The sequence below is a fragment of the Mauremys mutica genome, chromosome 8 (genome assembly GCF_020497125.1).
Source record: "Mauremys mutica isolate MM-2020 ecotype Southern chromosome 8, ASM2049712v1, whole genome shotgun sequence".
Classification (NCBI taxonomy): Eukaryota; Metazoa; Chordata; order Testudines; family Geoemydidae; genus Mauremys; species Mauremys mutica.
The window spans coordinates 87,000,702-87,014,666 of NC_059079.1; the positions used below are offsets into that span (position 1 = coordinate 87,000,702).

Here is a 13,965-nt window from a genome sequence, read left to right on the forward strand (position 1 = left end):
CAATCACTTTAAACTTAATTTTGCTCTAAGGGGCAACCTTCAAAATGAAAATATCACACACCTCCCAATCCTGGTCTCAGGCGGTTATCATAACCATCCAGCAGACGATCCAGTATTCTGGTAAACACTGTAGTATTGTCTTTAATTTCATCTTGTAATGAAGTTTGTCCATAGCTGAAATTAGAGAGCAGTTAACATTATAAATCATCAATTTACCAATAACCCTACAAAACAATAATTCCAAAATCTCCTTAATCTTGCTTATACTGACTTATGGAGACAAAATCTCTTCCATAATACCAGATTGTAGTGCATTAGATGGTTCTTTCTCTTAAACATTTTCTTTTTAAAGAACACATTTGCAATACAAGCTTATGTCAACACCAGTTCATTTCTACAAATAGAAAGCACGTGAAACTTGGGTCCTTTATTGCTTACTTCATTATTCATTAATGGCTATAATTTTTCAGTTTATATTCCACAATGACATATGTATTTATCAGCAAATGATAATGTGTTAGATTTATAATGGTTATCAAGGGCTCAGATTAAAAGAAATACATAATAAAGACTGAATGGAATTTCAATACTGATTATATTTGCTAAAATAAAGAGAAAATAAAAAATACAAAGATGCGTCCTTCATAAACATGCGTGCAGCCCAACCGACATCTGTGCGGAGCTTATTATTGGATCAAAGCCAGAACAAAACATTTACTAATATGATGAAATCGTTGTTAACAGACATACATATTTATCACTTTCTTATGCTGGTACATTTTTGCTTTCCTTTTTCCATTAGCAGATTTATATAAGAAGAAGAATTACAATTATTCCATGGAAATGCGTAATCAAGCTATGTGTCGACAAGGAAACCTTTTTCTGTAAACCTTCCCTCCCAGGTTCCTAGTGCTGCAGTCCTAATTCTGACAGAAGTCCCACTGAAGTCAGTGGAAGGCTTTGTCTGAATAAGAATGGCAGAATCAAAGTCTTTGAACTTGATTATTGTATTCTCACTTAAACTGGTGTACATCAGGATGAAGTATATTGTAGTCAATGGAGTTACTGTGGTTTTAAACAAGTGTAAATGAGGTCAGAATCAGTCTCTTAACTACCTAAAGTCCTTGCCAAATACAGGCCATGGCTAATTCTCCTGAATCATCTATTATGGTTGCCTTGAAGCCAAATCTTGTCATCCTTACTCCATCCATTACCATGGGAAATTTACATTAGGCATGTGTCCAGCCAGAGGGATTTGGCCCTTGAACCCAAATTGCTTTCCGGTACATAATTTTGTCACATACATTATTACTGAATCAGGTAACCAATATGATGCAGCTGCAGAACACCTTTTGTAGGGTGATATCATCTTGCTGAAAACTATTACACACTTGTTCAGCATTAATGGGCATTAATGGGCATTAATAAAGGGGGTCAGCATTCTGCCAGCCCTAGTTGTTCTAACCAGCCTGGATTGTTTTATAAGGAAGTAATGGTTATGTAAAAGATCAAATTATAAAAAAACCTATTATTTCCTTTAACCGCATCAATTTAGTCTTGTCTGTAGATCCCACATGCATAAAAAATACTTTGTTTTTATTACTTGTTCCATGGGACAGAAAAATCACTGTTATGTTAATTTCCAAAGAGGTTTTGAATAAAGGAAACTACAGATTCAAACAACTAACAGAACCTGTATTCACAGGGTTTTAACCACCATTTTATTTCATGTGTTGTTTGGAACTCCATATAATTCCTTTTATTACTAAGAATGTGTAAACAAAGATATCTATAGTTCTGTTTTTAATTAATTGAATAAAATGACAAATACCTTTCCCATTGAAAAATTATTAGTAGATTCTAGCACGTTTCCTTTCAGCTACCATAAACAGCTACCATAAACACAAAATATTTCTAGTATGATGGGGTTCCTTTTTAAATCGATAGTTTAAATTATATGTGATAGATGTAAATATTTTGAGACATCTTTTCAGATGTTACTTATATTTTAATTAACAAATTAAGCTGCTGTATTACACTCTTTTCCCATATGCATTATATGTTAAAGGATCCATTCCCAAATGCATTACACAGAGCTGTGGTACAGGACTCTTCTCTGGATTAAATTCTATATAAACATTCATTGTCAGTAAACAAACTGCTGTGCATACATATCTCAAGGAGAGCAGAAGGTTATCATGATTAAGGTAGAAGAAAGTTCACTTTTGTAAGGCTGATGAGAATAAATAAATGTGTATCCCTGGGGTAAAGGAGGGGAAAGAGTGATGGACAAGTGGCAATGTAATCTGAGAGGATGTGATAAAACATAATTATGTCATTAATTGTGTTTCTGGGTGTGGAATTTTAAGTACACTTATCTATTCTTCACATTATTTTTCTAATAGCAAATGGGTTGGGTGGTATTTTGGTTTTAATTAACTGACATATCAGTATAACATGAGCAGTTTGCACAAGTGTAACAGATAATACATTATAAATTCCAAGTAACAGTGATTTTTTTCCACTGTAGCTTATCCAAACTCAGGAAACCATTCTTGGTAAAATAGATCCAACATTGATTTTTATTTTCTGTGAACAGAACCATCTGATTGAAAACCTGCAATCTTTCACACATAAGAGAAAAAATATTTAATTAGAATACTATACTTGCCAAGGAATTAACAAAAATCTAGTATTAAAGGCAAGTGAAGTTGCTTTGGATAAAATGACTTCATAAACAAATATATTTAATGTGGAGTATGTATATTTTGAAGAAAAATATCAAAGTTACTGTATGTGACTGGCGGTTTCATATTAAACCACTGTACAATAAAACACTGTACACTAACTCCATCTACAGGTCATTATAATAGTGACACCTCATATAATTTTTCAAAAGCAGTCAAATGAATTTTAATTCTTACTTTAGAATATACACAATTAATATATTTCCAGTGAAACATAATTTCACAAAATACTCCAGCAAATGAAAAAACAAAATGAAATACCCAAAGAATACTTTAAATTCTCACCTTTCAGACAGATTTTCAAATAAGGGTGTTTTTTTTTAAATATTTCTTGTTTGTTCAACACATATATTAAACTGTATACATATACTGTTTACATCTCTATTTTTTAGAAGAAACACTCATGCAAAATAGACCTTTTTATCCTCTTGTATCTATCTAAGCTTTTCTGGTTGGTCATGAGATAAATTTCTCTAGAGCTGCTGAATAAAAGACATTAATGAAGACATTATAGAAATCTGTGTACAAAATATTTTCTAAGGCTTATCATTGACAGTGGGAAAAAAATACCTTTAATGACCGTTATTCATTAGGTAGGATAATAGATAGGATTTTAATGTTTTAAAATACAATAAAATATATCTTTGAGTTCCCCCATCCAGTGAAGTTTGGATTGTACTTTCCTTTTCAAGTATACTCAGGTTTAGCCCATAGGTTTAATAATCAAATAAGATAATTGTATGATCATGAATGGTACTAATACTAATGCTAACTCTACACAAAGTTGTTTTTTTTTAACATATAGATTAAACAGCATGGACTTTCAAACCCAAGGTTCTGTGGTGAGGCCTGATCCTGCAAATTTTTAGGCATATAAGCCTTCTTTGCCACTTAGCAAGGTCCAGTTTCACGAGTAAGGATTTGCAGGAACCAACACTTTTTTTTTAACTAATTAGGACCCAGTCCAGAATCCATTGGGAGTTTTGACACTGATTCCAGTGAAAGCAGGATTTGGCCCAGAACACTGAAATAAAATGCCTTCATTACACTTCCCTTTCTAACTGGTTCACAGTCACAACTGAAATATAGAATAAACTCTCATACTCTTTATCTTTGAGTAGAAAGGACAACATATTATTTTCTATGTATTTAATTAATAATTTAGCTTTAATATGGCTCAAATAGCTTCTGCTGAAAACTTTCTTAATTTTAGCATAAAGATGTTAAGCAAACAAATTATAGTTTACTTTCACTCTTCATTATTTAGATTTAGCTGGGATTTGAACAAGGATTAACTTCCCCCAATACACTTAATAGAGTCTAGTCCATGTGATAGTTGTTTCTTATGCCCTTATAACAAAGTAAAGGTTCCAAATGTCTATTTTTATAAAACAAACAAACAAACAAAAACATTTAAAATATTTCCCCCCACCTTCTTCCAGACAGTGTATTCAAAAGCAGGGTCCAGGCCCAAAGACAGCTCTTCATGATGGGCTCTGAAAGCTGGAAAGGAAAATAAATAACAATCAACAACCCTTGCATTAAAACAGTCATTTTGGAAAACACAACAGGACTCAAGTAACTTTAGCTAAATAATTTGATGTCAGTCAATGACCTCACAGTGCTATAGCACGTCATTCAGAGTAAAAACAAAAATGGTGTCCCATCCATTCATCTCTTTGCCTTCCTTTTTTGGACTTGGAAATATTAGTGTTTATTTAAACACACACTGCAATCGGTTTTTAATCTTGTTTATATTACTTTTCAGCTTTAAAAAGAATACGGATTACTGCATTAAAGTGCTTAGCCCCAGAATAAGTTTAAAAGGCCACTGTTCAGTATCCTCCTGTGTTAACAATGTTGATGTTTTTCATGATATTGTGAATAACCAAATACAATTGCTTGTTTCGTGCCTTTTTTTTTTTACCTACTTGAGTGCAGATGTGCTATTTAGGATCTCTGCTAGTGACTGAATGGAGTAGAGTGTCCCTGGTTATAAGTGCTTTACCTGGGTATTATGGAAACAACTTTCTTCAGAGACATTCCTGTTTCTAGTCTCTTGTTTACTGAAGCATCATTGTGTAACTAGTGTAATGTTTGGAGTCCCATTCTGCGATCTGCTGCTAAGTATGCACACTAATACTTCCGTCAGGCTAAAGGACACACTTTATTAATCAAACCATGTGCTGATTGCCTACATACCGTCTTCTAAATCTCAAGCCATCCTCACTGGCTGATGCTAGGAAATGTTTCCGCGTAAACAGTCTTTTTTCCTGCCTCTCCAAATGGCTCCTGATTTATTTATTTATTATCCCCGGATTTAATCCAAACAGATTGTAATTAAAGTAAAAAATAAGCAGACCCTACATTTTTTTCCCCAGTAAGCCTAAAAACAAACTTTGCTGGTATTTGTGGAGTCAATGTTCAACATTTAAATGGCTGGCTAGATGCTTCTGCAGGTCTCTCTCTATATTTTTGTGTGCTGGAATCCAGTAACTTTCCAGTGTTCGTGACTTTTAAAAAAGAAAAAATCTAAAACCTCTATTTTCCCCTAAGAGTCAAAATGAGGAATGAATTGGAATATTTAAAATGTCTGAGAAAATGAAGAACTCTACATTTCCCTGTTGTTGTACCTTTAAATAAATCTACCCCAATTCATTGCACACTCTCAGGGACAATCTAAATCAATAAAATACCATTACAGAGCATCAGATGAGCAATGAAATACAATTAATGTGTTTATAATGAAATGATCAGAAGGTAAACATTCAGTGGGTTTGAGCTAATCTAGGTGGATGCGATACAGGTGAGTTGGATGTAACAGGAAAACAACCATAGAGCTCATCATTTTAAATTGCACTATTATCATGTCACTTATAATATAAAGATAACATCTGTAGTCTCAAAACCACCATCTCCTATTACTGTTAACTTTTGTTTTTGCAAAAGGCTCCTCGTGTAACAAAAATGAATCAATCTCAACTACCTTCTTTGATCAGATGGGCTCTCCCAACCACCCCCCCGTTAAATAAAACCATAGAGACATTATAATTGCTGGAGAAGTAAAGTTTCTATCAGTCTAAAAAAAGCAAATGCAAACATACAGTTTAAAGGAGCATTAGGTGATTCCAATTCCCCCAATCTCACCTGCCCACCCCCATCCCAGATATTATTTTAAATGTTCTTCAGTTTTCCTATTCAAAATGGGAGAAAGACTCACACCTCTCTGATCATTTTAGTAGCATCCATTGGAAAAAGATGCATTTTAATGCCTTTCTCGATCCATGCTGAGAGATTTGCCTTGTTCTGAGGCTCAGATCTAGACATGTTTTCCTTCCTGCATTTCAACTTTTGTATTTTCCCCACCTCTCCCTGAGAAAGTCATCCTCCCCCAACCCCCGAAAAATATTTTTTCTAAGGGACTATTTTCAGATCGATTCGTGTAAAAATGCCCACCGATCGCTGCGGATTCTCAACCTGGGGTAGGGGACGGAGATGGGGGGGGGGAAAGGGATTGAAATGCACCTGCTAGGGGGGAAAAATTGGTCATCTATATACATAGATGTGATTCTAGAAAAACCCGAGCGATCAAAGATCTGTTAGCGATAAATAAGCAGCTCTTACCTAGAGCCCCTCTGGGCACAGGTTCGCAGAATGACTGAAAAAGTCTGCCAGAGAAAATCGCTCAAGAAATCAGGGCTGCGTGAAGGTAAGGAGCCTTTAGAGCGGCTGAGGCTGTGCTGCTTTCCCCGGCTCTGCTTCTCAGTCATTCGGTCTCAGCCATCATGGATTCTGCCGGTGCTTCGGTGTGAAAGATTTAACACCCAAATTTCTTTTCCCAATATTCAGACCGCAGCTACACAACAAAAGCTTTCTCTTTACCAAGACAGTAGTAATACGTCCCAGGGTAAACCGGATGTGAAATAGGCTGTGACTTCATGCCAGAGAGATTTTATTTTAGAAAGGAAGGTGGTACCAAGCTCTCATCTAGAGACCAATCCGCCCATTTTTTTTATATGCAGCACAATTTAACTTCCAGTGCTCTCGCCCTAATCCCTTTCTCTCTGGCTGCAGACTCAAATCCTTCTACAATCTGCAGCACTATTATTATTTTGGGGGGAGGGTGTACGGTTGGGGGCTGGGAGATTACACTTGGAATCTTTTGACACTTGCAATTTACAAAACACCCTATTTTAAGGCGCGTGCATTAAAAATACAACCGGTCTGCGTTAGCATTCCACCTTTGATCAAATATTTAATAGCTCTATAAATATGAATGAAGGCGAACTAGGAAATATCGAGGAGGCAGCATAATGCGTTCGTGTGTCCATATGTATGTATACAGGCATAGGTAGATGTAGGTGCAGATACGTACAAAGAAATGCATTGCGTTGCCAATTAAACCAAAGTAATATGCATTGTAGATGAAACCCGTAGGAAATCAGTTTAAAGCCTTGGGGTGGGAGGTGTTCCAGCCCTTTATGCACATTTAATGGTAGGTGACATGTTTGTCTAGAGTGGTCTTTGCTGTTGACGACATGGAGGGAAACATATTTAAGGGCTGTTTCTGGGGGTGGGGGAGTAGCCGTGTATGGAAACTCGTGTGTGTGTGTGTGTGTGTGTGTGTGTGTGTGTATAGATAGAGGTGGTGGGGGGGGATCTGGATCCCGTTCTGTTTCCAGACTGTGCCATTTTCCATAAACACTGCTAAAATGAGATTATTTTATATCAATTAGAACAAATATCTCCTGCCCACCAAGCCCCACGCCACTGTCTTTAATGTCATTGTTTTAGGATGCATCTCTTACAGCCCAGCAAAATAATAACAAAATCAGGCGACCAATAAGGCACAATAATACCCCAGGAAAGATTGCGCGCGTGAGTCTATATATACATCCCTCTGCTCCCAGAACGGAGTGTGGGGCTCATCTTTAGATTTTATGAATGGAATGGGTTTGCTTAGGAACAAGGGACAGGCGCTGTGTGTGATGCAGGAGAGGGCTTACAGGGTACCTATCGCAATAGGTGGTAGGAGCTGTCTATTCAGTCCCAAAGCACTAGGAGCTTTCCGTGGTCCTGCCCAGGACCTCACTGAACACTGTGTTTAGCATCGATACAGTAAACTGTGTGGAGAAGTCCTAAGGTTGATTAGTGCCCTGCTCAATAACTAGCATTAGCATCTTCTTAGATCAACCTGCTGCACGCCTGGGAAATGGGGTCACCTAAAAAGCTACCTTTTTGGTCCTTTTTTAAATCAATGAGGTTTCCAGTCTTGGAGCATGGCAGTCTCATAGCAGTGGCTGCAGGTTTTCTGGACACTACAGGGGCTTTGGTAGGGCATGAATGCATTGCTGGCCACCAGAAGTCCTGAAGTACTTTTTGTCAGAACTGACATCTGAAGGCAAAGAAAACTCCTCAGACCTGAAGTTTATTAGAGATAAGAAACATTACTACAACCCACGGTGGCCCATCTGTTTTGTGGGTAATCCCAAAGGTTAGCATCACTTTAAATCTAAAATAATTAACTTTCCCCTCCTACATCAGTAGACTTGGGCAGACCAGCGAGTGTGCGCTGCTTGTGTGGAGAAGCCAATTGGGGAAGTTGGACACACCAGAGTTGATGAGATTTCAATACACTTTCAGAGAGTATGACCCAATCACATCTGCTGTAGAAGTTGTCTACCATGCTTTTTACATATCTCAGTAGCTCCAACCTCCTGTAATATTGCACGTGTATGCCCACCACAATTAATTACCATGGGCTTTCTCTAGGGTTACCCATATTTAGTGTAAGGGTTAAATGACCCCTTAGTTTTAAATTAGAGGGGGAGAGGGAGATGCAAGGGACATATTATGCAATATTATGTCACAGTCACACATTTTATGTAAGACAAATTTTGCTCATGTTCTTTTCTCATGTGATCACCAAGGGTATTTTTGCACTTCATCATGGAACATGATCCTGCTCCCACTGAAATTAAAATCCCTATTGGTGACCGTAGTCCCTGGATAAACCCCAATCTTTCTGTAAAGCTACTTTTTCAAGCCTCACATTGTATAACATTCTTCACACAATACATATCCCCCCACTATATATTGCCTTATTTGTTTGTTTCTGCAACAGAATATGAAGGATTTCAGAACAATGCTATTCATAGCTGATGCTGGCAATGACTTTCAAGGTGTTAAGGTGCTGTAAAAATGTTGGAGAAGAAGTTATTATAGCTTAAGTGCATACATGTTTGACCTAAACCCAACAGAATTAGGAATTTTGTTTGAGAAAGTCTATTTAGTTTAGCCCAGGGGCTCTCACATTTATTATTATCTGCATGAAGTAGCCAAAAGATATCTAGCTACAGAAAATTTGTAAAGATCAGCATTCATTGTTGCATTCTTGGCTTTTTTTCTCCATGTTTCCATTTCAATTCATCTCATTTTGGTTCAAGGTTGGCCACAATGCGTAAACTATCTAAAGAAATTCAAGGAATTGTTAAATGGAGAGACACACTGGGTCACAGTCAGCACTAAACAGATATATTATATCAATGGCTGGTACTGAACCACTCACATCTTATTTCATGGCAAAATATAGTTTCCAAATGCATTGCATTTCAAACTTTTCCTGCTATTGATTGATATAATCACCTGTGCATTTATGGCCTAATTCAGCAATCCTTAATTTTGCAGTGAAGGGTTAGAGAGTTTTGGCTGAGAAGTATTTAAAATAGGACTGTAGTGGGGCAGCTGCCCCACTCCATGAGAAAAAGGGCTGGAAAAGGCCAGAGAGGCTGAGCAGACCAGCAGCCAATCAGCAAAGGCCTGTGGAGAGCCAATTAGGGCAAAGAAAGAGGCAGCCAGTCAGGACCGGGCTGGGCTCTATATAAAGGCTGCCTAGCAAAGGAGGAGGAGGGCTGGCTCCTGAGGTAAGGAGGTAGCACCTCGGACAGAGCAGTACTGGGCAGTCTTTGGGGAGCAGAGTAGAGCTCCAGCCCCAGTTACCTGCCAGGCTGTGGCCCCTGCTAAAAAGGGTCGAGAAGGTGCATGAGGCCAAAGGGGAAGTGGCCCAGGGAAGATAGATGGACAAGAGGGGAGAGAAGGAGGGCATAGAGCAGCTGCCACTAGAGGGTCCCTTGGCTGGGATCCAGAATAGCGGGTGGGCCTGGGTCCTCCCCTTCTCCCGCTTGTACTGCACCTGGCCATGGAGGAGTGTGGCCGAGACAGACTGCAATTTGCCCTGAGGTGAGGGACTAGACTTTGGGGTTGTGGTTGGCCACTGAGGCAGGTGCAAGACGAAAGACTGCCATTAACCCTCACCCCCCCCAGAAGGGGGTGAGAATGGAGTAGTGGGTGCCGCTGGATGGCAGTGTCCTGAAGTGGACACCGCTGAGCGGGGAGCAAGGCTGTTCCCAAATCAGCAGAGCAGACATCAGGCGAGACACTACACGCAGAGGGCACTCCACAGCTGACAAGAGCTAATTCCTGGAGCAACCAGCAGGAGGTGCCAGTGGTGGTGAGTCTGGTCCCCGTTACAAGGCCCCTTAGTTGAAACTTTGAAACAGTGCAGGGGCTTTAGTCCCATACAGTCCATTAAAATCTGAAGAAGATATATGGCTCTGCATCCCTTGCACTGAACTGAAAATCCCAGCCCTGTGCATAAAGAGTTATATTTGTACAATAACAAAAAAGCCATCTAATTGAAGATAATATTGCAAATAGAAATATATTTTTAACACTAAGCCTTCTTTTCTTTCCCAGTTGATCATTGCAAAATTGCAGAAATAAACAGACGTCGAGCATTGCTTCCCTATTTCATTTCTTTTCCTCATTCAAATACATGACTGAATCAATTTTGAAGAAATTTGGTGACTATAGTATTACACCCAGAGGGAATATATAGCATGTCAAAATTTCATCTGTAGTGTATTTGAGTTATAATCTACTGCAAATGTGTAGAGCTCCACTGGCAACACTGGAAGAGCAACTGCTAAAACCCTTTTCTCAGTTTACTTGCATTGGGATATAAAAGAAAAGTGTTTTGTTTTTATTTTAGTTGAGCACCCAAGGTTATATGGAATGGTCCATTCCTCCACTGGTATAAATGCTGTACACTAAAGGATGACAAGGTTTTTGGAGTTCTCCGTGGGTGAAGATATTGACCTAAAATAGGAAGCAGCACATTATCTCTTTAATTCTTTCTCTTAAAAATGTAGGACAAAACCATTCATTTTTCCTGTGTGGCTGAGATTCCAGCCCATCAGTGAAATATGTAGCCCAGATTTTCCCATTTTCTTTTAAAGCCTGTTAGCACAGACCTCATTTCAGTCAAAAGGAAGTGATGGAAAATATTTGGGTTTTGTGAAAGAGACTGGTTTATTACATGCTGTTGAGAAAAATTGTAAACTGATATTTCTAGTTTTTAAAGAATGTTTTGCACAGGAATTGGCTCCTTGTTAGGTTCTTCTTACCAAAAAATGGAGGGGTAAGTGAGAGAGACAGATCTCTTACTATTCTCAGAATGCTTTGGTCTGAAGAGCCTGTTCCGAAGCCCAATGAGGCTAATGGAAGTTTTCCATTGACTTCAGCAGGTTTTGGATGAGATCCTGTGGCTAGGATTTTCAAAGCAGTCTGAGAGTTAGTTACTCAACTCTCATTGAAGTTGAACGCCTAACTTTCTTAAGTGTCTTTGAAAATCTTAGCCTAAATGTATAACTAATACCATTTAGGTCCAGCTGATATTGATCTTCAGTGGGTTTCTCACGTGAATAAGGAGAATTGGATTTGGATCTTAATGTCTCCAAGTTGTTAACTATTAGCTATGCATCTCACTGCATAGATCTACAGTTCACATTTGGAAAACGAAGATGTCAAGACCTATGTGATTCATTATTTTCTAGCCAGCTTATGAGTTGGGCAAATTTTCAAAAAGAATGGTTCAATCATTCAGATGATGAGCTATTGCTGTAGTTAAATGCTTTTTAAAAAAATCTAAAAAGATCAACTGTAATATCTTGCTGAAGGATTGATTAGATAATGTTTGTGCTTTGTGCATGGAAAGTTGCATATTAGTGCAAAATGGCAGTAGTAGTAAAGTTAGACCAGTGACATCTTTCAATGGAATGTTCAAAAACAACTAAAAGAGTATATTAAAATTAACACAGAGCCCGATTTTCAAAATTGCTCCACACACATCATCTCATATTGTTGTCAAAGTGAATGCCTGGGTGTGGAACATTTTTCATTATCTGGCCACTTATTTATCTGCCTAAATCTGGCTAATGATCTCTACATACAAAATATATTTTATATACATTGACAGGTCAGACTGTCAAACGTTTTTCAATAGTGTGTTTGTTCACCTTATTAATATAGTAATTTTCCCATCACACTATATATATTGTGTGTGTGTGTCTGTGTGGTGTGTGGTGTGTGGTGTATACACATATGTATGTAAAATGACTGAAATGCTCTAGGAGAATTGCTCTAGTAGAATTTACCTCAAACAGCAGATCAGATAAAGAATTAAAACAAATATCCATCTGTTCCAAAGCTTTGATCTCTGTTAGCTACAAGTCTTGCTTATGTGATTAAACAAATGTTTTGTAGATATATAACTAAGATTTGTTTTTTTTAATTTAATGTGCTCCATAAATATATAGAAGTGTGTCTACCCTCCCTTCGTAGACTTAGGGAAATTCAATTAATTTGATTGCTTTTTTACTTCAATTTACAACTGCAGAAAAGGCATGAGTGAGTATCTCTTGACACCTAACATTTTTGCAGTTGGTGATATCAGCCAGGAGTACACATAAATGATGCCGCTTTTTCTTTTTCTTTTTTCTTTTTTTTCTTTTTTTCCCCCCTTAAAATAAATGAGTAGAAATGGAAGAAGACTTGTTTGGAAGATCCCGATGAGGATCTTTGAAAATAAGTTTCATTGTTCTCAAAGAGTCATTTGGATTTGAGATACTACGTACCATTAAAGAAAAATGAACATTCTTTCTGGGTACATGTTGAAAGACTGAAATTGACACTGGGACAAAGAACTGAAAAACTAACTGATGCCAAGAACCTTTAAAAGATAATTGATTACCTAATGCTAATATGCCCTGATACAGTTTGCCAACCTACTGTAAACTTTCACTTGTGAATTTATCCAAGCATCTTAAAATACAGTGAAATGTATTTATACCTTGGCTTGAAGGTGAAGACTGCTATTTTCAAATACCATCACCAAATGAAGTTTGTGAAACTGAAAATGTAGGTTGCTATCATAGGTGCTAACAACACTTCATGACTGATGTCATAATGGCAGAAAGGTATTAGAATCCATTTTGTAAAGAAAGTTTAGACTCTATATATAGCAATACCAGAAAAAGAATCAATTTCTTGACCAAGGGCATGTGAGGCTTTAAAAGACAAGAAAGGGGTATTAAAAACAAAAACCCTTGTAACTATGTAGCCCAACTTTCTGTAAGCTTTTGTGATGGTGGCGATTGATGAAACATGAGTCAGGTCTATTTCAAATGTTTTTTTCATTTTCTCTATTTTTGGCAATAACTGGATTTTCCTGAATGTCATATCTCCACCATATAGCAGTATGTTCTGTGCTCCACCCAACCCTGCTGATGAGGTGAAAACTTGACATCTGAAGCCTGGACCTTTCCAAAGCCTTTATAATCCCTTTATATAAACTAACCTTTCTGCACCCAGGCTTGACTACCACAACTATTGTCCATGCAGAATAGCTGAACTGAATTACCTTCAGCACCCTGTTAATACCAGTCTTTAATGACAAGTGGGTGTCATTCATCCACACTCAGGAAATGACACAGTGGTTTCCACAGCACTCCAGACACCCTGCCCTGCTCATGAACTGAGAGATCCATTTTGGGATTCAAACTTTGATATTGTGATTGGTCGTTGAGTGTACCAACCTGTGAGCCCATACTAATTGTACTCTTTCCTACTGATCTTCAGGGGCATCATGTGCATTCACATTTACATCTACAATTACATCTATTTTTGATTATAACCTTCCTAGAATCTGATAGGATGAAACCAATTTGAATGGGAACTGTGCTAGGGGATTCCAAATCTGCAGAGTTGGTTTTTTCTTTTTTTTTTTTAAATTATCTTGCAGCAGCACGGTTAGTGCATTAGTAAGCGTCCATTGCTTGCCACTTCAGTTACAAATGAAATAACTGAGTATGAAAATATG

At 37.7% G+C, this 13,965-nt stretch overlaps 1 protein-coding gene across 3 annotated transcripts in view; it reads right to left on the bottom strand.

Annotated features, from left to right (window-relative positions):
* Positions 1-13,965, bottom strand: part of GABRA1 (gamma-aminobutyric acid type A receptor subunit alpha1) — a 90,864-nt gene that overhangs the window by 47,915 nt on the left and 28,984 nt on the right. For all 3 annotated transcript variants that reach the window (XM_045027656.1, XM_045027655.1, XM_045027660.1), the window contains exons 3-4: positions 4,180-4,250; positions 62-174 (exon numbers count right to left, since the gene is read on the bottom strand). In XM_045027656.1, the coding sequence (XP_044883591.1) occupies positions 62-174; positions 4,180-4,235 (169 nt within the window). In that variant the 5' untranslated portion in view covers positions 4,236-4,250. The remainder of the gene's footprint in view (positions 1-61; positions 175-4,179; positions 4,251-13,965) is intronic.